General features: G+C 40.6%; 1 protein-coding gene across 16 annotated transcripts in view; it reads left to right on the forward strand.

Moving 5' to 3' along the window:
• Positions 1 to 26,601, forward strand: part of kirrel3b (kirre like nephrin family adhesion molecule 3b) — a 216,984-nt gene that overhangs the window by 182,192 nt on the left and 8,191 nt on the right. For 10 of the 16 annotated variants that reach the window (XM_054742841.2, XM_054742848.2, XM_054742842.2 and 7 more), the window contains 7 exons: positions 2,318 to 2,423; positions 11,332 to 11,480; positions 12,522 to 12,649; positions 13,096 to 13,222; positions 23,216 to 23,316; positions 24,661 to 24,871; positions 25,839 to 25,946. In XM_054742841.2, the coding sequence (XP_054598816.1) occupies positions 2,318 to 2,423; positions 11,332 to 11,480; positions 12,522 to 12,649; positions 13,096 to 13,222; positions 23,216 to 23,316; positions 24,661 to 24,871; positions 25,839 to 25,946 (930 nt within the window). The remainder of the gene's footprint in view (positions 1 to 2,317; positions 2,424 to 11,331; positions 11,481 to 12,521; positions 12,650 to 13,095; positions 13,223 to 23,215; positions 23,317 to 24,660; positions 24,872 to 25,838; positions 25,947 to 26,601) is intronic. The other 6 variants (XM_054742844.2, XM_054742845.2, XM_054742851.2 and 3 more) reach the window with 1 other exon arrangement.

The following is a 26,601-nucleotide window of genomic DNA, read 5'->3' on the forward strand; positions in this document are numbered from 1 at the left end:
TGGGGTTTATGTGGCAGCTGAGCCAGCCTGGAGCATCTGCACAGCTACAGGGTAATAAGCTGTTTTCCTACACTTTGCGCGTACGCGCACACATGCCTACGGATTCACTCTCCATAACTCTGCACCGACTTGTTTGGCTGCAGCGCTCGTGTGCTGCTTTCTCTCCTCTCAGTGGATCTCTGTGCTCACCGCTGCGCCCTTCATCCACATCCAAACACAGATCCTGGTTAGAACATCACACTCGTAGTACACCGAACACAGAGCAGATGCATTTCTAAAGCAGATGGCTAGCTTCAGACTCAGAGCCAGTTTTCCCCTCATGGCTAGTTCGCTCTCTGTGATATTTCACCAGTTTGCTTCAAAAAGAAAAAAAGACTGATTTAAAAGGGAAAAATACACTATTAACTTTGATGTTAAATTAACAACAAAGTGAGGACTCTTTCCGCTAAATTTGATGTTACCAGAAAGCGTTTAAACCACTTTAAGCGACCACTCTAATTACAAACTCCCTTACTGTTTCTGAAGCTTTGAACAAAATCCACCTACGTTGCTCTTCGAACACCTGACAAATATCTTCTCCCCGTTTGAAATTCATCCTCCGAGTATGTAAGGTAAATAGCTTTGTTTGTTTCATTTGGGAAAGGATTGATATGGAAATGAACCCCTATCTTCCAAAAGAGGCCCACCTTTGTCAATTAGGATAAATTGAGTTGTTTATTGAATTTGCATAATCTGAACATTTGTATTTGTAAGAACCATTGTAATTGTGCTGCGTAGTTCAGGGTGTTTGCTGGTGAAATTGCTGTGAAATGCACTGTGGACTGTTCTGTGCGTGTAAATTATTATTGTTTAGTGGAGCTCATTATCAGATGAGATTTTCCTTTGATTCGCTCCTCGGAGCTACGCTGAGGAATGTAAGGGTGTAAAAATAACACAATGTATCTTCATCGTGTGAAAGAAAAAGGCCACGGTGTTGTTCAACAACCTGGGCCATGACATATTATGGGCAGCAGGGTCCATTTAAAATAAGGCATGTAATTGTTCAGAAATAATCCTGCCACAAACAGAAATGAGTTCACACAATAGGATCATCATTTTTTCATTCCCCTAAAAAACAAAAACAGGTCAAGTTGTAGTTCACATCTTTTGAAGTGAGTTTCAGTTTTGAACAATTCACTTTCATATTTTGTTGCTGAGAGCTCTTTGATCAGGTTCAGTTTGAGGACAGGATTTGTTTTGACTGGACTGTCAAGCTAACGGTTAGTTAAACCAAGATATTCTAATAAAAACCTTTAAAATACTCAAATTCCAAGACTAGTTCAGACAGACATTGGTTTGTAAACCTTTGTAAACCGTCAGTTTAACATTACTTAACAAAAAAATCTAATACATTAGCTAGAAGTTCCCCTGTCTGCATTGGAAGTATAACAGCTTTCTGTGCTAGCAAATACTATAGATATATGAAATTGGTGTTGAGAGTTGACACATTTTATATGACCTGATGACAAATTAAAACATTTCAGAGCAACACTTGAGTTTCCACTTGACTAGTGGTTAGCACATCAGTCTGGTAATAACTAATACGTTACTCTCGTAACATTTCCACAGAAGTCCACTTTAAAATAAATAAACTCCTGTATTAACAGACAGCTCTTCAAAAATGTAGGGCTCCTTAAAGTGACAGTGTGTATTTTCCCAAACGATAGGGGCAGTGCATACCTAAATGATTGCAAGCAAGCATTACTTTTGTGTTTGAGTAAGACCTGACCAATGGAGCATTAGGGTCAAAAATCCCAGGGAGCACCACCTTCAGCAAAATAACAAGAAAATCAGATTTTCTTTCATCACTAGCAATGAGTGAAGAGGTAAAATGTGTAAAACAACAAAGTTTATTAATGGACAAAGTTTTGTAACCATTTGTTACAAATCAGTAAATGTGTTTTGTCCTCACGGCCTTCTGTAGGAGGAAATATGGCATCCAATATGGCGTCGCCCAGAGGGTTGAATGTTATGAAACGGCCAATATTTTTCAACATCTGGGCATCTTTTAATTAATTTACAACAACAAACTGATGGATACGCCCAGAGAGTAATGGTATAAACTACACATTATCACTTTAAAATTTTCAATGGTTGTTTCTCACACAGAAAAAAATGTGTCTTTTTGTCTTTTCTGAAAAAAGTTTTATGTTTTCTTTATTTTGCCATGAAGAACATCACAAACACAGTACGTGTAGGGTGTATAGTTCACTACACCATGTTTCAGGAGGATGCCAGTTGTGTAATTGGTTGTCTTTGTTTCTCTGGGTTTTTATAGATCTCCCACTTGTCAATCTCTCTGTGGAGCCTCAGCCTGTTTTGGAGGGCAATCTTGTGAAGTTCCACTGCTCTGCGAAGGCCAACCCTCCAGTTACACTCTACAGGTGAGACCATGAAGCAAAAGCCTGTGTCACATATAAGTCATTCGCAAACCATGAATGTTAGTTTAATGTGTTGGAGGATGAGGAGGGATGCAGTTAACGAGGTATTTTTCGATCGATGTTGCTTCTGTTATGAAATATAATATTTTTTATAGTCGAATTTAACTCCATTGATAGCATTAGTTACTGTCAGACACTTTCTTATGAGACCGTGACACAATTCTTGAAATGAGAGAATGAAAAACAATGAAACACAGATGAAAAATGTAATGGAAATATATCACAGAAAAATCAATTGGGAAACCTTGTCATGTTCCAGCGGGCTGCAGTGAAGTATTACGGAGGCTTTGCTGCAAAACTGTTTGCTTTATGGTCACATCATCTCCCTTGAACTTTAAGTATACATCTGGGTGTCGGAGCAAGGCTGAGGTTTTAATTTGCATGACGTCTGATGAAGATGTCAGATTTATTTTTTCTGAGATTTTGCAGTGAGACAGCACCTGCCCTCGGGGATCTGCCAGTTTTATGGTGCAGTGAAGGTTGAATTTAAGCTTCTGCTTTTTTAACAACTCATTTATTTCAAAGGTTGAATTTTGAAAGCAGAATAACATTCCATTTTAGGGAAAGTGCCTCAGCACTCACATGATGTTTTTACTGTAGCAAGCAAGAAAGACAGAATACATTTTGTATTCAAGTGTTAAGTCTAACTTATAAAAACACTTTATAAAAGAGACACTCAATTGCACATATTGTTATTATAAACACCTGATCTATTGGTCAATCCATTATTATGATCTAGAACAGCAGCAACTGCTAACAGATCACATGAGGTTTGCAAGCATTGTGCGAACATTTTCAAGTTTAGACCAAATCTCAATCATTTTTCAACATGGCAACAATCTCACTTTGTATGCCTTGCCTGGAGAATTTAAATCTGCAAGCATTAAAAGACATCTGCACCATCCTTAGATGAGTTATGCCTACCCTCACCTATTCCAAAGGACAGGCATGACCCCGTAGCATGTTGAAATCTAGAGCCAATCAACGCTTATAATCATGATTTTAGAAATTACCCTTTAAAAAAATAAGTTATACAAACTGCAGTTTAAAGCGTTGATCATAAGGTATGTGTGGCATGTGTAGCTCAGCTGTTGCCCTGAATTCCACTTGATTGGTAATTCAGTCTTCCCTTGTTTTGGGGAACAGATTTTCAGTTGGGTTGTGAAGGTTGAGGACAAGTGTCTCAAATAGTTAAGAGTTGGAATGACATAGACACATCGTTTGTTTTGTTTTATTGTTAAAATGTACAATGCCATTTGAACTTTGGCAAAAAAAACAAAAAAAAAAGACAACAAAAATAGTATTTAATTAAAATGTTTGACTCATTTAAAGTTTTTTTTATTTTATTTATTGTAATGTAAGTATGTTTTCAAGGCCAACGTATGTTGTAACCTCTTGAAAATGAAAGTCTACTGAATGCATTTTACACACAATAGTACGTGCAATTGGGTTTATTATATAAAAGAAGGAAAAATAAACAAATAACTGACATTCCTACACATGCTTGGTATATCATTTTGTTCCGATGTTAGTTGACCGACACCAGTTTTGCATCGCCCTCCATGAGTAGAGTACTAAAGTGATTTGTCAAGAGATGCCTCTCTGTGTGGGAGGTTTTTAAGCTCAGGGAAAAAAATAAACTGAGCCAAATCAATAGCAAAGGGCCGCCTCTGAATCTTGTAATAGTGCGGGGAAATGAAAAGGACGTACAACAAACTCAAAGGTGGCAAAACAGAGATGCTGCCTTTTTTTTTTTTTGATGGATCGTGCACTTTGGAAAAAAAGTAGGAGAGACAGGGGGAAGAAGGGCAGTGGTATTGTGGGAAAACAAGCTTTGTATTTGATTGTGTCGGTGTGCAGCAGAGACAGAATGTCTTATTTTCACCTGCTCAGGGATTTCACCTCTATTGTTATGAGACTGAATCAATGTTCGAATCCGACCTCTCCGTGGGTTATCAAGAGCTCAGGCTCAGTGGCAGCTCAGATGACATATTATTTGAGTCTGACAAGCTACAGAATATAAAAAAAATGATTGAAGGCTGAAGCTAAAATGAATTGAAACCAACAATTTCTTGCTCTTCAATTTATTCTTTTCATTTTTGTCCCTCTGTGACAATCTCTTAGCTGCTGTAACATTCAATTTTTAGTGTCAGACTAATAACCTTTGGGTTCTTTAAGGCTGCACTCCAGACCGGTGCTTTATACTCTTCTATTTAGATTAATCTAAAGTTTATACGAGCACATCATGAGTCCCGTGGATCGCTGGGATTCAGGACAGAGCAGATGAGAAATTTTAAAGCCTCATAATGCTAGCCTGAGGGGCCTCGGCTAGGCCCACACACGGTCGTCCTCCAGAGAGCAGCATCACGGTGGAGTGCACGGAAGCTTGTCAAGCAGTGTGAGGCCATTATTTAGTGCTAATACACTCTGTCTTCTCAGATCAGATACAGCACAAGGGCAGAGTAGTTCTTAGACAGATGGCCTCTTTTCCACTCCCAAGTGAGCCATCCTTTCCCTATGTGCCCCGCACCACTATGCCAATTCAATGGTCACTTGAGACGTACACCCAAGATAATCGGGACACTAGTCAAAAGGCGTATGTCTCATTCTGCCCTCCTCGTGCCGATGTCTGTGGTTCTTCACAAGAATGAAAACGGACATGAATATCTGAAATATATGGAATTCTGTCACTACAATGGGAGCAAATGCAAATAAAAGAGCGGGAGGTGGCACAGTGTTTTTCAGAACTCGCATTCTAGCATCATGGTGCAACACATGGCGACTAAAGACAAAGTAAACATTTCTAAAACAGCCCAAGGTGGATTATGTTTAAACTTTCATTGTTGTTTTTGGTAAGGTTAAAAAAGAAATCCTGAAAACAGTGATCTGTTACTCGGGCACCATGCTTGGAGAATTCCTTAACTCCCCTAATTGCAAGTATGACATCTTGGCAGCGTGTGAACGCCTTTAGCAGCAGCTAAAAGTCTTTCACTTCCTGACTGTGGAGTTTTGGCCCAAATGACTTCTAATTCTTTGAGGATTCTTGGCATGGTGCCCCTTTCTGTGCATCATGTGACAAAATAAAAATGAATGATTTATGTGTTTGCCTTCAGAAGATCGGTTACTCCTGAATGTTTCACAGTCAACAACAATATGAGTACGGTGTCCAATTATTTTTGAGCCACTTCATTCCACATTGTACGTCGCCATCTGTTTGTGTCGGTATAACCCCTGCAACATAATTAGCTCCATGTTGAGAGTGGAGTTACAAATATGGCAAATGCTATGTTATGTTTCTGCAGTTACAAATAAAGACAAGACGCGCAGTGTTAGGGGCGTAAACCGAGTTTACCAAACCCAAAATAAGAGACCAATTAGCCTTGTTAGCATTTTGAAAAGGTGGATTTTCGAAATGTGTTCATGCAGCAGCTTAATATTCTCAGTGTATTTTCACTTTTGTGCTCATGTCAGATATTAGAGTACAAACAAGCAGCAGCCTGGAGAGCTTTTCCACGCAACCCAGAACCCACCAGGTGTCGTCTAAACTTCCTTTGGGCTAACTTTAATGAAAGAAGGTGCCTTTTCTAGTTGTTGTTGTTGTTTTTTTTTACTTCATTTAAAAATGGGTTCATATGAACACTGTGTAAACCTTCACCTCACACAGTTTAACAGAATTTTGCAGATATTTGCAGCAGAAGCAGCAGCAGCCAGCAGTGCTGTACTTCCTGCAGAGATGTCATATTTCTGCTGAATTTACCACACAAGCTTAAATGAACAGTAGCAACAGGTTTTATTAAAACACATTTTTCATGTTGTGATTTTTCACGTCATCATAATTAAAACTGCTGAGTTTCACAGATAGCTCTCAGATTAGGTCTTCTTCTAGATCCACTACAAGTGAAAATTGAAAATGAGAATAGGAGACAAATGTTTATTTCTGTAATTCAACTTGAAACTAATATGACATAAACTCAATTCATGCAAAATGGCATTCAGTGAACAATGGCCTCAACACCGTTTTTACTTTTGCTTTTAAATTTGTTATTTGGGAAATAAAAACTCCCCCATATCAGACAAGCAGTTTTGCTTGAAGATGAATGCTAGACAAAGTTGTGGCTTCCTCCTCTGTTCATTTACACCTCAGACCCATCCATCCATCCATCCATCCATCCATATTCCATCCATCCATCCATCCATCCATCCATCCATTTCCATCCGCTTATCCGGAGGCAGGTCGCGGGGGCAGTAGCCTATGAACAGAATCGGTGACAAAGGGCAGCCTTGGCGGAGTCCAACTCTCACTGGGAATGAGCCCGACTTACTGCCATCAGTGCGGACCAAGCTCTGGCACCGGTCATACAGGGACCTAACAGCCTGTATCAGAGGGCCTGGTACCCCATACTCCTGGAGTACCCCCCCCCCCCACCCCACCCCCCCCCCACCCCACCCCCCGAGGGATGCGGTCAAACGCCTCCTCCAAATCCACAAAACACATGTAGACTGGTTGGGCAAATTCCCACACCCTCCAGGATCCCCCTAAGGGTATAGAGCCAGTGTTCCACAGCCAGGACGAAAACCACATTGCTCTTCCTGAATCTGAGGTTCAACAATCCAACAGACCCTCCTCTCCAGAACCCCTGAACAGACCTTACCAGGAAGGCTCAGGAGTGTGATCCCCCTATAAATGGATCACACCCTATGGTCCCCCTTTTTAATTAAGGGAACCACCGCCCCGGTCTGCCAGTCCAGTAGGACTGCCACCGATGTCCACGCGATAATGCAGAGCCGCGTCAGCCAACACAGCCTCACAACATCCAGAGCCATAAGGAACTCCAGGCGGATCTCATCCATCCCTGGAACCTTGCCACAGAGGAGCTTTTTAACCACCTCAGTGACCTCAGCACCAGAGATTTGAGAGCCCAATCCAAAGCCTGCCGATCCACAACGTTCTGAGTAGAGGTCAGCAGCACACCGTCCCCACTATAATTAGTGTTGGTAGCACACTGAATGAAGCTTGAGCAAGTTGATGTTTTCCAGGCACGCGTGGTATGCATCATTTGAGGTACTGTGATTGGCTAAAGACAAAATATGGTAGCCAGTGCCAGCCGGGCACTACCTTGCACGTTCTCCAGTCAGCTCAAAACATTCTACCAGATAGCCTTCCCTCTTTCATACGGTTTCTGCTGCAGAAATTCCAGAATGAAATGTGTAGACTCGACACGGGGCGGGGCTGCACATAGAGATCTGGCTGCTGCTGAGTTTCGGTGAGTGTGATGCTGGGTAATGGAGTCTTAGGTGGGGTTTTCTGGCTGGAAGATTGCCAGTGAATGGGGACTGTGATAGGCTGGACCTGAAATTATTTGGGCCAATGGTAGATTTACTGAAACCAACCTGCAAAGCAAAATCTTTTGCTACTGCTGTTTGTCTATAGATGTCTAGGCTATGATTATTATATATCACCTTGAGATGAATGATTACCTTCATTATGCATGTAAGGCACAACAGGATGTGATGTGAAAAAAGCGATTTGCTGTGTCATAAATTCAATGCCTACTTTATTTTCCATGCTTTCATTTTTTAAATCACAGTCAGCAAATACAAAACTCTCCGATTCTTTCACGTGTTTGAGTAAACAACCCCAATGCATGCATCTATACATTCAGAGGTAGCCACACAGAGCTCCAGAGATGCTGTTGGGCAGACAGGATTCACAGCTTTTGTCTGAATGAAATCCCTGCCGAGGACTTGGCAGCGTGGAGTGAGTCAGCTCTTGTTGAGTCAAGCTTGCATCGGCCCTTCTGCCCTCCCAAAGGGAATGCAGGTGTTTGCATTACTCGGGCCAGCTATGTTTAGACAAGAGTTTTGGACAAGGCAGAGTACACCAACAGAGCTCTCAGAGGACGACGGCATTCTGTCTCTGCCACCTCGAATGCTGTCTAGTGCTCCCTAACCTTTCACTTGGGAGCAGCCGGCTGCCCAAACACCTGTGCTTAACCTTGTGTGGCTCCTGCAATGTGAGATGACTTTTTTACTTTTGGAGAGAAAAAATAAAATGATTCCAAGAGTTAGAATAAACCTTAGAACTGGTCACAACTCCAACAGTCTTCATTGTCACAGTAGTCTTTGTTGACAGTTGTCATCATTAACACCATCCTTCTCACCACGCTGTTCATCACCATTACTGTTTTCATCACCATTACCACAAATGTCAAAAGTGTGATTAATAACTTATTCACCGTGGTCGACTTCATCATGTTACTCATGGAAACCGCGAAAAAAAAAGAAATTCTTAAGAAGGGACAAAGCGCTATGATCATCAACAGTTGCAGTGAGGTTTATCTTTATCTTTGAAACAAACAGAAAAAACTTGGTGTTGCTTGTAATGAAACTCAGATGGGATTAAACTGTTTAGAATTAGTTAAAAAACGGCCAAATAGCAATGTATATGTAAAAGTGTAACTTAATCACAAAACAAACCCCTGATCAAATAGTAACTGAGGACATTTTAAATGTACACATAGATACTGGTAAAAAATTAATGATTACAGTTTGCTCAAAACCAATTATTTTCTCTGTAAATGCTAGCCTACATGCTAATGTGTATGCATGTTGTTGCTTTCATGGGCTTCTTGTAGTCAAGGGTCTAGGTTGTATTTCACTAACAACATATAGTCTAATACTTATTTTAGACAGAAGTGGAAACTCATTAATTCCTATTATTGAAATATGTATGATTTAATTAATTATTTAGGAAACACACAATAGGGCATCTGCTCAATCATATTTGATGTTTTTAATCAACTCCTGTGGAAACCTTGAATTTCAAAGTGTTGATCTGAATTTCAACTTAAAACTATCTCATTAGATCAAGGTGCTGAAATCTGCCCTTATTATTATAGTCATTAAACTGATAAATGCTTTGATGTTACTGCTTGTGTCTGAAAGCTTTTTGAAAGAGTTAGATTAAAGTTACTGTTGGGTAAAAGTTGGAAATCTTAAAATACTCACAATAATTAAAATTGGGGCAAACAGAAAAGTAATTAAATGTAGTTGGTTGCATTACTTTAATAAAAGAAACTATTTTCTCTACTCTTGCATTTTAGGTGGAACACTCATAATTACATTTCCAAACTGACTTCCCATGGATACATACGCTGTAAAGTTCTCTAACATTGTGCTGAGAACCGTTTTAGTTGAGCATGTATTGCTCCTTTGCTGCCCTATTCTCAGTGTCAGATGAAAAAAGCAAACAGTGCTAAATGTGGGAAGTTCAGCAGGTTAGTGCATTTTTTTCTTGTCTGATTAATCTAGAAAATTTAAATATGGACATAGCAGACACGTATCGACAGAGAGAATGAGAAAAACCCTGAGGTGTAGGTCTTGATGGATAAAGAACAAAGGCACTGCGTTTTCTCTCCCTAAAGGGTTGCGTTGTGCTGAGATGGAAATACTGCTGGTTTCTTGGGTACATCTGATGCTAATTAGATGTGTTCATCCAACCCTTCTGCTGTTTCTTGTTGTCAAAATTCTGAATACTGTAACTCAGGGCAAAAAAATTGCAAAATTGATGTGTTATCTCCACAGATATTTGAAGCCTGAACGGTTTACGCTTTACTGTGGAATTGCTAATGCTAACAGTTTAAATAGCCAAGAGGCATTCTGCTCTCTCCTGGCCCCAAAACAGACACAGCCTTCTGCTGTCACAAGTTAAGGCCATGTATACTAATCATCCTATTCCTTTTTGACTCGCTGGTTTTCCCATCTATTTTCACATTCAGCATTCATTTGCACTCAGTGACCAATTCAAAATGTTTCAAAAATAACACATATTTTGCGTTTCTCAGTGATTGAGACCTTTAAACTTGATTTGCAAGATTTATTCCAACAGCCATCATTGCAGATGAGCCTGAAACCACGTCAACGTGTTCCGAAACAGCTGTTGCTGAGCTTTCCTCGTCAAACAACAACCAAGCTATGAAACAATTTTCTATTTTGAACAAATGAGCGCATTAAAAATTCTATGAAGCCCAATTAGAATCCTGCTTCACTTTCCTTACTGATTGAATGAGGCAATCTGTTTCCATTTAAATGATAGCATTTTAGTCAAGCATGGGCCGGCTTAGCCATGAAAACAAGCGCACTCCCTTATCCCATGAAAACTCCTTTTCAGTGCTGGCAAGGATATAAAATGGAGACAGCCACCACTTCTGTGCTCATTTGCCACATCAGCACGCAGCCATGTGTCTTTTGTGAAGGTTTTCGGTGCAGATGATGCATGATGTCTCACAACGTAATTTTAAAAAGACCCAAACACCTTTGCTTCATTTTTATAAATTGGCCCTGTCTGCTGCAGCCACAGAGACTGTGTAGAGTGAGACACAGCTGCTGGTGACATCATAAAAGTCTCACCTGAACACGTGTGGTGTGTCACAGAAGATATCACTCACAAACACAAACAGATGGTTTTTTTTATGTGATCCCAACTCTATTTATTATTGTCAACTGTTGTGTTTAATACAGTATGTCTTCAAAGGTGGGGGAGAGACCCATTTGTCATTCTGTGATTTGTTTTTCTTTGCTGGCGCTCGGCGTCGCTCTCTGTCAGGCGTAATGAGGAACGTGCTGTCTGCTCTGAGTTTCCAGAAAGCTTGTCATAGCGTGGAGGGCTGCCACAAAAATGTGCTGAAGCCAGCACTGAAAAACCTGCCTAAGAATTATGATTTATTCACACAAAAGAACACTGTTGGCAAAAGGAGGGAGGGGCTTGAAAGTCCATTCGAACATTTTTTTTAATTGTGCCCTTTTCATGAATTTTTTCTGTCATTTTCCCCCAATCCACCTTTGCCATCAGGTGGGCCAAAGGAGGGAGCATAATTAAGGACGTCTCTGGAGATACGTACGAGGTTCTTGTGGACCACTCCTTCTTTACGGAGCCTGTTTCCTGTGAAGTTACCAACTCTCTTGGCAGCACCAACATCAGCCGAAATGTTGATGTCTACTGTGAGTGGTTCTTCTTTGTATTTCTTCATTGCCAGTTGCACAACTCTGCAAGACCATGGATATTTAGTCTTTTATATGTGTAACCATGATGGTACTTTGTTTTGAAGCAGCTGGGATGTGAATCAGCTGTTCTAAATCCAAGACCATGGTCTTGAGTCTGAAAAAGGTAGAATGTCTTCTCCAGGTCAGGGACAAGGTCCTGCCTCACGAGGCAATTGGGTGATGGAAAGATGGATCGGGCGACAGATTGGTGCTGCATCTGCTGTGATGCAGGCGTTGTACCGGTGTGTGAAAAAGAAGTGAGCCGGAGAGCAAAGCTCTGAATTTACTAGTTGATCTGCGTTCTCCCCCTCACCTATGGTGACAAGCTTTAGGTATTGGCCCAAATGTGTCTTTTTCTGCAGGGTGGCCAGGCTCTCCCTTAGAGATAGGGTTAGAAGCTTGGTCATCAGGGAGGGGCTCAGAGTAGATCTGCTGCTCCTCTACATTGAGAGGAGTTGAGGTGGCTCAGGCATCTGGTCAGGATGCCTCCTGGACACCTCCCTGTTGAAGTTTTCCGAGCACGTCCAAGCATGAGGAGACCTAAAGGAAGACCCAGGACACACTGGAGGGACTATGTCTCTCAGCTGTCCAGAAAACACCTTGGGATCCCCCCGGAGGAGCGGCTCCCAGTAGCTGGGTAGAGGGAAGTCTCCAACTCCAGATAAGTGGAAGAGAATGGATAGATGGATGAATGAACAACCGATGGTAGATACACAACTTTGCCAAAAGTTTTGGAACATCCCAACAAATGGTGAATTCGGGCATTTGTGTAAATATACTACTAGAGCACTTCAGGAAGTGTCATCTCAATGACTCTGAAACAAAACTCCTTAACATTCCGCTCTCCTGGAACAACTTCCTCCACACCAATCCCGCTCATCCATGTCTCTGTCAGAACACCTGAAGGCCCTGACATGGTAGTTTTCCCCAATATGTTCGGCACTACCGTGTTTAGCCCATCAATACTTTAAGTGTAAGACATTTTCTTTTCAATTACAGTTGGCCCTCGCATGGCTGCAGAGCCTCAGTCCTTGCAGGTTGATCTGGGATCTGATGCTGTTTTCAATTGTGCCTGGACGGGAAATCCCTCTCTCACCATAGTGTGGATGAAAAGAGGTTCTGGAGTGGTAAGTATACAACTCACATCAAATCGGATTTTATGCATTAAACAATCACATATTCCAATCCCTAATACAATTTCAAGAACTTCTGAGTTTTATGCAGTGGGGATGTATTTTATATCATTGTTTTATGGTCGTAAATGTCGATTCCAAGTAAGTATTTTGTTCCAACCTCTCTTTGACCTGCTCTCACGCGAGAGCCATTGCTTTGATCCGCAGAATCAAACTCATTCCACCTTTCCTTTTGTCAACATCAAAGGCCATAGCCTTTCTCCACTGAGCTCAGACCCTAAATTGGATTTTAATAATTGAGAAGAGGTGCCCTTTAAGGTATTAAATGGTCTGTGTGCTGCCTTGGTTTCTTCCCCTTTAGCACTGCCTCGCCACCATCACAAATGCAAAGGTTCAGTTGCAGTCACCGGGTCTGACCGTCTCTGACTCTTCTGCCACAGGTTCTTAGCAATGAGAATCTGCTGACACTGAAATCGGTGAGACAAGAGGATGCAGGGAAATATGTCTGTCGTGCTGTGGTCCCTCGTGTCGGAGCAGGAGAGAAAGAGGTTTCTCTTACCGTCAATGGTGAGTTTTGTCTTTTTCACAGACCGGTTCGGACGCAACCCCCACATAAAGTTGTCAATTGTAAAACACATTAGAGCGTGATTCTTCAGTGGGGTCACCAGTGGCAAGAAGACAAAAAAAAAAATGTCCAAGCTTTCAAGAAAACCTCCCAACATGATTTTCAACTCTGTTTCACTTCTGCGGTTCCTATTATTTTAAACGTATTATATAAATTTCCTGGGGATACGGTTAATTTAACAGGCAGGTGGTGAAACAAAACACCAGCCACCAAATGTAGCACAAGAACACGGCACAAAAGCGTGCACTCACAAACCAACCTCCCTAACACAAGTAATGTAATAAATAAAACATGGTCCTTTCATTAGCTGTCACACAAAAAAAAATAGAGTACAAACTAGTCTATTCAGGATTTTGTCTCACATTTCATAAACAGGTGAAATGTGCTTAAATGCTAATTAGATTCCACATGAGTCACGGGGAAGCTGCTTTTTTCTCAGGCGCCAACTAACTAATGAATACCAGCCTTGGTGGGAGACCTGGCAACTCTCAAACAAATGACTTCATTATCAGTGCTTGATATTCATGGAGCATGCTTCAGCATGGCGGAGGTGCTCGGGTGTGGAATTTACATGTTTCTGATTCTCCCCTGTGTCCATTTGGAAGAAACCTGCACCAAACCAAGAACTGGATGGGGAAAGAAAAGGCGTTATGAGGCTGTCAGGGTGAAGTGAAGCGTATGCTTGCTGAGTATCGCTGCACATTTTGAAAGCTAACAAAAGAGTTTGCCTGTAAGCAACACTCACGCTGATCTGGGGATGAAGATACTTCAAGTAGCAAACACTGTTTAAAGGTTTCCTCTTTAAAGCCCAGACACAGGTTTTTGCATATCAGAGAGAGCGAGATGCCAGTGTTCCCTCCAGCTACAGATCACAGCCATGACTTTCTATGAACCACAAGGAGCCCTCTCCCCGTGAAGGAATTAGGTTTAAAACCCCAACATGAGAAGAAAATTCACAACAACTCTTATTGTCTCCCATTATTTTGATAGCACCCTTGCCTGGCATCCTCTACACTTCAGTTTGTGTTTACACAGAATTTATTACAGCCAGAGTACTAGTTTATTTTGACGCACCTCTATTCCGTTTGTGTAACTAATTGAGCTCATATGGTGTTTGGAAATCATCATGGTATAAAAATGATAGACTGTTTTAATAAAGGGTTACAACACAACTCACTGAGAGACGGGAAACAAAGCTGAAACGACGTGTTTATTTGGGCTCTTTTGATATAATTCAAGGAGTTTTTGTGCCTCCCGGTTGGTTTTATTTGCTAACGCTCTTTGTTCTTTCTTCTTTTTGCTTCTTGAACCTCCATGCTTGGATTGCCATTTGAAATTCAGAGCCTCTGTCCTTTTTAGCCTTCTGAATAATTGGATTTCATCTCTTTTTTCCAATCTACATAAAAAAAGTCTTGGGTCAATTCTTACTCAGTCCTTCAGGCAAATCAGATATTTAAACTTGTGAGCGTGCACCCACCGCGGACACGTGTGGTGGACTCCCGCCTGATGTTCATTGATTGCCCCACGCCACATCTGTCTCATCTACAGACGAACCTCGGCTCTCGTCAGCCTTTAAACCCAACATTGCTGACTGTCAGACGCACTGGATTGATTCAAACTCTGACTCACGCAGATAACAGATGAGCGAGGGCCTTCGCTGTCACACTGTAACAATCCAGGCACATTCTGAGCGCTCGTGATGCGACAGCATCTGCTGCACATTTTCAGCGCTTTGGCAGTATTTGTTTTTCCCACAGTTATCCAGTTTCCTTAAAGCCATCCTTTAAATTACATGTGTTTATAATTTGTCATCCTCTCTATCTCCCTCAGTCGTTTTGTGTCACTGGCTCCCACTGTGGCGTACCGCATTGACATGAGGATTTTTCTTTCCCTGGGGAAGAATGTAATTTAATTATAATCAAACAGCTAGCAGGGGGAAGCAGTTGGTGTTTAAATCACTAATGAATACATATCGCTTACTGCAGTCAGCCATTTTTTTTTATAATTCAGAAAGCTCCTCAGTTTTTAATGCAAAGTTTGTCAAAGGAGCGTGAAGGAGGGTTGAGCACTCCCATGCACGCCTGGTGTTTATCTAGCTTACAATTAAAAGTGTAAAGTATTTATTCTTCATTAACTTGCTGAGGTTGGAAGAAAATGTGCTTTTTGAGACGCTTCAGAAGATTTAGCTTCTTAACCTAAGGGCCATATATCAGGCTGTTAATTTATCTCTGTGTATGAGTAGACTTTCATTTCTGTTTGTGATTATGTGTAGCACTCTGGGCAGAAAGAGTGGATAATGACACACATGCGGAGCTTCAGCAGCCTACTTCTGTGTAGGGGAAGGAAATCCTGCAACATCCCATACAGCACTGAGTTCCTATAGATCTTTTCTCTGTTCTGGACTATTTATGTGGCTGATTAATTAGATCCACCCTGACAGTAACACTGTGTAAGACACAGAAGTGCAACTCATTGAGGAAGAAACCTACATTTGAGGTCTGACCCACTCATTTTCAGGCTGTGACAAGTGGCTCTATGAGAGGTTCCGGTAGATTTTAAATACCTCTGAGAAAGACTCCATTTAACTCAATTAATGTGTTAAGTGTAATTATTGAGTTAAAATCAAATGATTAACTTTTGAAATTAAGTCACCACTGCCAACGGACTTTAAAAGCACAAACTGATGTGAATCAATACACAGACTTTGAGCTCTTTATTTTAAGTTCATTATCAAACATCCACGCAAATCAGTTTTTACAAAGATTTCAAAACACCTAAAACACTTGAGAGTGGAGAAGCTGAAAAAAAAGTTTTTTAAACACCTGGAATAAAGAAAACAGGGCCTCAAAGTAATTACCATATTGACCTGAATATAGGACACCCAAATTATAAGATGAACCCCTTTCCAAGACTAATCTTCAGAAAAAGACAAAAAAAAAAAAAAATCACTTTTTAAATAAACTATTTTTATTGAAATTTTGAGAACAAATACTGAGCAACAATGCTGTTTTAATGCAAACTATCAGAACTTTGCTGGCAAGTGAAATCAAAAGTTTAATGAAGCTTTTATTCACAAACGTACTCTGCCTCGCTGTACTCTCTCACTCTCATGCTGCTGCGGGGTGCACCATCAGATCGCTACACCTGTCGGCTCCTCCCATTAAACGTCATCCTCAATGCCATCCATTTAATCTAAGGAGGCAATGTTTGACGCCTCTGCTGAATTGGCCATCGTTATCTTCAATTTCGCGTAACTCTGCCTTAGTATGTTGCCATGCCCCACTTTTGGTCCATGGACATCTCATCTCCATTATTTTCTCTCCTGTTGAGAACACACAGCCTGGCGCCCTCTGCTGTTACGGGCATGTAATGACCCCAGACAAAATCAGCATGTGTCAATTCTTAGACCCCGATTATAATAAGACCCCACCTTTGAAAATTATTATCAATGAAAAAAACCTCATCCTATATTCGGGTTAATAGAGTTGATTAACTAGGAGTCATTCTCAGTCAAGGTGGCCACTGCCGCTAATCAACAGTGAAGTCATTTATTTTGATCTGATCTATACCTTAGGGCTTGTCCACACATAGCCATTTTTTTTGGCCCTCAAAAAATATCCCCAACACCTCTGTTTTAGAAAAAAGTCCATTCACACGTAACCACATTAGTGCAATGTTTGGCACATTCATAGGCATGCCAGACCTTTAGGCAGCAGTAGCTCCCCTGAATCCTAACTATTTCGTCTTCCTGCTCAACTTTAACAAAACATGAAACATGGTGCCTAGCAAGTAGCAGTAACTATGCTTGTAAAAAAAAAAGAGTAAATAAGCGCTTGGATGATTGATAATGCGAGCACAGCTCTTAGGACATTCATGTTGAGCTGTCAACACAGGTCGCACATGGGCCGCCAGCAATTTTGTCGCAGACAGTGACGTTGGCATGCACCTTAACCTTAATCTGTCGACACAGAAACATTTAAAACAGAGAAAATGCAAATCTTCACTTTGGCCGGAGTTTTTAACAAAGATTTGTTTTCTTTGTGTAAATCTGCGTTTTCGTTTGGAGGACAGGCCAGATCGTAGATCGGATTGTTTGGGAGATACCCGGCTACGTGTGGACAGTAGCTGAGGGTCATGAATATCCTTTGAAAGCTAACACAGTATGTGCGATTTTATGATCAAAAAGGTTCAACAGTTTATTATTTGCAAAATTTGATCAAAATGGCAATGGGTGTATTATTTCTTCACATAAAATGAGCATGCAATTTAACCGTTAAAGGTGCAGTATGTAAGAATATAGTGAGAAATTTACTGTGAGAAAATCCAAAAAATTTGGGAAGGAAGGTTAAACTGAAACATGTTTCATATCCAGCTGGCTGCAGGGATTGTCAGTTTTTCCTCCTTTCAAAGCAACGGAAGGAGGAATGTAACTACTGTTTACGATCAATGAGTGTGGGGTTGCCATGTCTCCTACGAGCTAACACTGCAGTGCCAACAATTGTAATTTGACGATGACTGGCAAAAAGCTCCAGAGTTGTTGAAAGCGTTTGCAGCAACCAAATATTATCACATGACTTACTTCATTTTTACATAATGCACCTTTAAAGGCATATGCATTCTTTTATGTATACGCCTGTAAAAATAGGGTTTTATGGACTTCAAACTTTTTCCGACTAATAAATCTGACCACTGATTATATAAATTTCAGATTTTCAATAACAAAAAAAACCACTTTGAAAGTAAAGATTTTTGTTTGTTTAATTGCGTGTTTTCATTGAATGAAAATGTCACAATCCATTAACCGGACATTAACATCATCATTTTCACTGACACAGTCGCAGAGGATTTTAAATGGTACCAAATAGTGAGTAAGAACTGACGCTCTCATACCTTCTGGAATAATAGCAGCTCGATGCCAAATGGCCCCGATAAATCTGCTGCCTCGTGTAAATAGTAAAGGACTGACACAAAAAAAAACAGCTCAAAAACAACAGAAAACAGACACAAACTATCACTGCTCGGCATTTAGAAAAACAAACATAAACAAATAATCAGTCACAAACCATAGGTGCTTGAGTCTGAACAGTTTAAATGTCTAGAAACAAAGAATCTGAACCAGGACATAACCATTCATTTCCCTTAATCACTTTGGACCAATAAACCAAGTTGAATGATCATCTCTTGCAACTCCAAATCGTGTTAGAAATGATTAACCGCAGTTTTTATTATGGCCATAAGTCACGGATAAATGTCCCAGTGATTTTTCACCATAGAAACAGCAGTTCGGTGTTGACACGCGCTGCTGCATGTACAGGAGTCACCATCTTCAGCCACTGACTGTCGACACTCCGGTATACTTGGACAAGGAAATGTCGGTTAACAGTTAAATTTGACTGGAGGACAATAGGACATTTCTATTACTAACTTCTTAGAAGTGCTTGACAAATTTGAAAGAAACTCTCAGATTTCCTTGAATCTTCATCTACAACTGATTCACTTTGAAGTCAAACCAGTTCAAGATGGATGCCACAGCCAGCTGACCTTAGGGAATACAAAACGTAGCTAAAAGAACCGAGCACATCACTCTTGTTCTTAAATCTCTACACTGGTTACCAATAAACTAGAGAATTTATTTCTAAATGCTTCTACTAGTTTATAAATCACTCGATGGCCTGGGGCCAGAATACATGTTGGATCTCCTTCAAGTATATACGCCCAGCAGGGCTCTGAGATCCAACAGCCAGCTGGTGGAACTCCAGGTCAGAACACAACAGGGTGAAGCTGCTTTTAGCTATTATGCTGCACAGATGGGATCAGCTTCCTTATAGCCTCAAATGAACCCCAACGCTAGTAACTTTTAAATCAAAACCGTAAACCTTCATGCATTTATCAGCCTTTGAATATTACTTATGCTGCACCTTCTGCACTGTACCTGCTCCCCCTTTAACTTAGCCTTTCATCTGATTCTTAAATATAAATTTAATTTGTGTATTTAATTTAATCTAAATATATTTGTGTATTTGTCACGGGGATTTTGCTGTTCACCTTCTTGGAAAGCACATTGAATTGCCTCTGTGTGTGAAGTGTGCTATACAAATAAAGCTGCCTTGCCTGATATTGGGCTCCAGTAAATAACACACTGAGTGCTGACATATTGCTTGAGAGCTTGTGATAACATTTGAGATTGTACAAAATGGTGAAAAGCTCTCTGAATTCATCATTTCTGAGTAAGGAACAATCATAGTGTCAAACTCAGCAGGAATGATTGGTTGAATGCAAGATTCTTAGCCAACCGGGTTATTAGTTAAAGGCAACTGGATTTTGTATTCTTCTGGAGACTAGAAAACAAATCCCCTCTCTCAGTAGTTAAATATCAAAGGTTTGAGTGTCTTTTCTCGTCACGTGGTTAAAGCAAACGAAACACTCTCCACTCTATAATTATCATTAGTATTTATGGCTGATCTACATTTTTCTACATTTGTTTGTCGCGTAGATTCTTTTAGTAAATACAGTGTTTCAGTTCTTGTTTAGACACGATGCTCGGCTAGAAAATTAAATGATGGGAGTTTGTGGCCTGTGGTTATGAGTTATGAATGTGCTTCATTGTCTGATGTGAGGGCGATGCAGATCTTGTGATCTCGCTGCTTGGAGGAGAAAGAAACAGTCTAGTTCAATTTGCAAGAATATGTTTAGTGAAAATAGGTTGAATTTCCAACAGGCAATTGCATGTCATTGTGAATAAGGGAAAACATGACCATATGTGACCACGTTAGACACTTTTCATATGTTTAACTAACCTCTTAGCCATTTGTTCCCCATTTTCTTGTAAAGTTGGGGAAAAAAGCTCACGGAGGCTGAGAGGAAATGTCAAGAAAATGAATTCGTTTGGGAAAGGAAACGATCGCTCTGGCGTTTTGACACCCACGCTGATATTGCGTAATGAGATTGCGGTGTCCACTCAAGAGTTAACACCTCCTCAAATGAATGAGTGAAACATTGCACATAACATTTTGATTACCTCCCCTGCTGCCTAGCGTTGATGCTGTGGTGCCACCCACCTCCCAGCTCCTAACATGTTTGTGCGCTGATCAGACAATGGCAGTGACACACACACACACACGCGCGCGCGCACACACACACACACACACACACACACACACACTGACTTTCAGGCCAAGCTGAGGCTGGGAGACTAAGCTATCTAATAATATTCCTAATTTGCAGTTCTAATCCATAGCATAGATCCTCCCCAGTCATTACAAGCAGTCTTTTTGCAGCCAGCCAGAAATTGATCTAGCTACTGTATGTGCTGCTGAAGCTAATGCTAACATACACACATTTTGTCTTGTAATCAGGAATTATCACACACACTGTAGATGCCACATGTCAAAGCCCTCTAATGGACCATGAACCAATGATGTTCATGCAACTAGAATAAGAAGCATCACAGTAGTTGGTGCATTTTTCTTGAGTCGTCTGCAGCACTGTAGCGGCCTTGCAGCATCCCCCAGTATCATACCAAGACACCATCTGGCAAAGTCTCATTAAAATGCTAATTCATTTTAATAAGAGACAGGTAATAAACTGCAATTATGTATCGTCAGAGAGACGGCAGAGTGCAGGAGTTTGAGGAAGCCGGTGGGGATGTGAGTTGTCTCACTAATCATGGTACTGTCTCACTTACTCACACGCAGCATTCCTGATTCTTAACCTTAACCATCTAAGGTGTCATAACGCTGATTTTAAGTGATTGTCAAATTACTTTTTTAAAAAGCAACAGGAAGCTTTCCTCTTTTTTAGATTTTAATTGTTGGTGAAAGTCCGTATTATGGCAGTGTTTTCTGATAAAAACAAAGCTGAATGTTTAAAGGTTGAATCACATGACAAAATAAACAGATATATAATTAAACTTATATTGTGATGAAAAGTTTCTGTGTGTTCAGTGTTAAAACAAATATTTTTATCCACTAAAGTAAATGTCAATGGTTTGTACTGGATATAGCGCCTTCTAGAGTTCTACAACCTCCCCAAGGCACTTTATAACACAATCAGCCATTCACACATGCACACACACATTCACACACAGGTGGCGATTGTCATGGGTGATTCTGCAGGTTGAGTGCTTTGCAGTCTTGTTTCTGGTTTTATTGTATTTCTGGTACTTCCTGTTTTATTTTGTGCATTCACTTCCTGTCTCATTACAGGCAGCTTCGCGACATGAGGCTCCTCACTAATCTGCCTCATGTCTTGCACCTGGGTCATGGCTTCTCCATTTAAGCGTCTTTGCAACAGTTTCCTTTGCCAGTTTGTCTTCTCCTGTTGTGTGATGTGAACCTGCTCTCAGAAACACTTGGTTAAAGTGTATTCAGTTAGATTTGGACTTTTCAGTTGTGTTGTACTCCAGGAATCCCTTCTGCTGATTAAAACTGTGTGAGCTCTGCATTTGAGCCCTCTTTGTGCTTTGATAGCGATAAGCTAAAATTTAGCCACTTCTGGCCTGGGACACACTGACTGAAGCAAGGCTGCCAAGAGCAGGCAAAGTGGGTTAAATGTCTTGTTCAAAGACACAACAACAGTGAGAGATGAAGCGGGGCTCGAACCTGCAACCTTCCCATTACAAAGTGGGGACTTAACTTCTCTACCACCATCTGGAAAAAGCAATCCAAACCAAACGTATTCCCACTTTTACTAAATCATGAATGAACTGTGATTAACGCTGAAGTTACTCCCCTACACCCAGGTCCAAGACCTGCAGAAATAAGAAATCCCTTAACAATTTACAATAAGGAGAAGGTCGAATATCTTAAAAAGCAACACAATCCTTTCATGAGTGTGTTCCAAGGAGAAACCCTTTGATGGCCCAAAGGAACACAAAAGCTCATTTGCTCAGAAACATATTGGTAAATGTTCTGTGGACTGATGAGGCGAAATTTTACTTTTTTAGGAAGCTGTATTTTTTTTTTACACAAGTGATAAGCGAAACATCATGCTAGCAGTCAGACATGGTGGTGGCAGTGTGATGGTCTGGGGCTGCTCTGCTGCTTCAGGACCACTTGCTTTAATTGATAGAACCACAAATTCCGCTCTCTAGCAACAAATCCAGAAGACCTTTGGTTTTTTTTTTCATTTAATAAATTAAATCATTGTTTGAGAATTATTTTTTGTTCTTTCATATGATCATTTTTTGTTACTGCAATGTGTTTGCTGTGGATTATCATCTATCTTTTGACTTCATACAACGTATTTAAATGAATTCCTCATTAACAAAGGGTAAACATACCTGAATGATGTAATTGGGGTTGTGTAAGTCATCTCATTTCCATATTGCTGCTGTCATCTGGTGTGGAGGCAGCTTCCTGACCAGATGGTGACAAGTCCAGCCGTTTAGGCCAAGCTGCCCTCCGTCAGGCAGCATTCTGTAGCTAGAACAGACTGTTCAACACACTGTGGCTTCCAGTCTTGGATTTGCAGCTCCCATTTTAAATTCTTATTTATGAAAAAAATCTAAATTATGCACAACGCAAAAGTTTAATGATTGCTGCGAACATGACAAGGAATAATTAGGACGAATCTGTAAATGGAACTGATGTTTGTTTCATTGAATTTGGCAAAACTTTGACATTTTGCGTTTTCTCTACGATACTGTTCATGAAACGAGCCGTGTTAGATCAACAGTTTTGTTTCCCCCAATGAAGTCCCCTGTGTGTGCTTGATCAGCCCTGGTCAGTCTGGAATAACACAGTGCTCATGGATGGCATGTGTGTTCATAACTCTTTATCCGAGACACTTATTCCAAGAATTCCTGAATTACAGCTTAGAATGGGAAACATTCAGTTGAAACCAACAAGAACTCCGCAGAGCAGAATTATGAGCTGAAACTGAAACAGATTTTAAATATTCATGTTTCGGTTTCTGTGATTTCTCTTTATTTCCAGGACCACCAACTATATCCAGCACTCAGACTCAGCAAGCTTTACATGGTGAAAAAGGACAAATCAAATGTTTCATTCGTAGCACACCTCCGCCAGACCGTATCGTGAGTATCCCCTTACATTCAATTGTTGTATATGGAATTGTTGCTTCACAGCAAGAAAGTTGCTGGTTTGAGAGAGAGAGAGAGAGAGAGAGAGAGAGAGAGAGAGAGAGAGAGAGAGAGAGAGAGAGAGAGAGAGAGAGAGAGAGAGAGAGAGAGAGAGAGAGAGAGAGAGAGAGAGAGAGAGAGAGAGAGAGAGAGAGAGAGAGAGAGAGAGAGAGAGAGAGAGAGAGAGAGAGAGAGAGAGAGAGAGAGAGAGAGAGAGAGAGAGAGAGAGAGAGAGAGAGAGAGAGAGAGAGAGAGAGAGAGAGAGAGAGAGAGAGAGAGAGAGAGAGATTGATTCTTCTGGGTACTCCAGTTTCTCCCCATGGACCAAAATTAAAACATGTCGTGTTAAATTGTTTGGAGAATTCTCACTATATTCTTACATACTGCACTTTTAATGTTTTAAATAAGCTCTTTAGTGTCACTTTAAATAAGAGTTTTCACGAAAATAGATCTCCAGCCCTGTGTTTGTGTTTTCATACAGATGTGTTATAAATCCATATTTTACTAATAAATGTGAATTTTATAGATAAAAAACATCTGACACAGGAAAAGTAGCTTACTACAAACAAAACTAGCAAGGCTGTATCCAAATGTTCATACCAAAATCTGAAGTCTTTCTTCTTATAGAGTGTGTGTATGTGTAGAAACACTTTTCCAAATTTGGACTGTTACTTCTAAAAGCTCAACTCTTATACTTCAATCTGAATCTTGGATTGTCTAACCCAAGTACTTTTTCTGATGTGTGGATGTTTAGAAAATCGGTTCAGTAAGATGCTTTGCAAGAGGTCGACAAAGGTCTTCCAACTGCAAAATCCAAGGATTTAACAAAGTACAACGAGAGGTGAAAAACTTTAAGTACAAGCAGTTTACTACCGTCAAACTATCTTCAAAACATTACCTCCGCTACAGATCCTTGAGAAATGTTCCTGAATTGGCAGCCACACATGAGCAGCAGCCAATGTGCCGAAAATAAATGTACTTTTAATCACAACATTTTAATCACAGAAGATTTAGGAGCATTTTTAGCAGCCAAAACAACATAGAATTTTCTATTTTCTTGGCAAACTCTGATAACCTCTGCTACTTTTTGACTGATTTGATAACTTTCTTTTTAAACTGTATTTTTGAGATAAATGTACATTCTGGAAATTATTCTAAAAACTTTGTTGCAATCATCTTATGTACCAGAAATAAATATCTGACTCAGGTGCTTTAGGTTTTGGGGCAGGTCAATGGGACTACTAAGAGCTGGTCTGGGGCTGTTATTGGTGACTAAAAGGACATCTTGATCTTCCAAAGGCTTGGTCTTGGAAGGAAACCGTTCTGGAGTCCGGAACCTCTGGACGCTACACCGTTGAGACCGTCAACACAGACGAAGGAGTCATCTCCACGCTGACCATGAGCAACATTGTCCCGGCAGACTTCCAGACGATCTACAACTGCACCGCCTGGAACAGCTTCGGCTCCGACACTGAGATCATTCGCCTTAAGGAACAAGGTGGGAGCCAAGGTTCGACAGGTTCCACCTTCCTCTTCTTCACAAACACGCCTTTTTCTTTTAAGCCTCTGCTAGGGGATGACTGAGCTGTGGTGTTTTGTGTGCATCACAATATTCGTGACATAAAATTCCTCACCACGTGAAACTGGATCGGTGCGTTTCTGTGTCAATACATGAAGTTTCTAATTAATTAGATCCAGCGAGCCTTAACGTGCACTGCAGCTGCAATATAAATTACTTTTTTCTCCTTCTGTTTGTATAAAAGGTGAACTTCAAACAGAGCTTTTTGTTCAGCATGAGTACTTTTTATAACTGACCTCTGCTACACTAGGAGCTGTGTTTTCAGTTCTGTCACAAATGATAAGAATTACACGCTGCCTGCATGAAACTGACACTAATCAGTGGAGACATTAGGCAGATTTAAACGGTGGGAAGAGCACCCAACGTGTTTGTATTTGTAAGAGTTGGTCGTAGATGTGGATTGGTGTTGCGGTTTCTCATTAAAGCATGACTTGTGGGGGACCTTTCCTGCCTAAACAGCTTCTAAATAAAGGCCTTCTGCTTTAGTCTTATTCCAGCTGCAAACATCTGTTTAGGAGCAAGCAAACAAACGTGATTGTGCCTTAATGAATGTGAAAAACACTTGCTTTCTATTGAGTGAAAATCACAGCGCTGTGAAATGCTTTTAGTAGCCTAAATAAATTAAATGTGATCGATGAAGCAGCGAGAGACTATCCGAATAAAAACACACACTATTCACAAGCGAGGTATGTAATTTAAATTTGCTGCTCTTAGGACATATGTGGTTTTTTTTTTCATCCCTTTTAATCTGTGACTTCCTGTTTGTGCTTTGTTCCCACCTGGAAAAAGTGGCGAATTGAAAAAACGTCTCCTGACACGAGCCCTGTCTCAGTGTACACAGCAGGGGTCTGTAGTACTTTGTTTAAGCGGGACACGTCTTGATGTTTGTTCTCTGCAGAATCTCTCCCCGTGGCTGTGATCATCGGCATTGCTGTAGGAGCTTTTGTGGCCTTCATTGTCCTAATGGGCACCATCGGCGCGTTCTGCTGCACCCGCTCCCAGAGAAGTACGTCTCCCTTATGCTCCTGCACCCACTAAAGCGTTCATACAAATGGACTGTATTATCTCCAAGCACGCAGAAAAATGTCCATCCATTCAGATCAACAGATTGTTTTAAATCAAACGGAATGAAAAATTTCTACTTAAAGGAACATTTTGATGATTTTTTTCTGTGGAACAGTTGTGACTAATTATCTTCTTACCCAGTGTAGATGCTCTATGAACTGCCTCAGATTTGACAGAAAGAGTGAGGCGCAGACAGCTGCTCCAAGTGCAGCTGAGACTAAAGTGAAGGCTGCTCAAATTTAGAAAAAATGTGTAATTTGTGGCGTCGTTCTCACTCTGCAGCTTTAGCACATCAACCCGCACCATCTAAACTGGTTGGAGGCATTTAGACCAATAGGAGTCAATCAATAAACCGAATAAGACTCATTTATTGCAGTTCTTTGTAATAGGATGCACACTGATCAGTTGATGATATGTTGCCTTCATGAATATCTATACTAGCATTAGTTTTGCGTCACATTGGTACTTTGGAAGAATACCTGGGAAAAAAGTAATCCTATCAAAGCCAATGCAGATTTTAGTTAGGAAATCAAAAATACGTGTAAAATACTAGTAAATATTCAAAAAAGGAACATTTATTACATTTTATTATTCAT

This window comes from Nothobranchius furzeri, chromosome 13 (genome assembly GCF_043380555.1).
Source record: "Nothobranchius furzeri strain GRZ-AD chromosome 13, NfurGRZ-RIMD1, whole genome shotgun sequence".
NCBI lineage: Eukaryota > Metazoa > Chordata > Actinopteri > Cyprinodontiformes > Nothobranchiidae > Nothobranchius > Nothobranchius furzeri.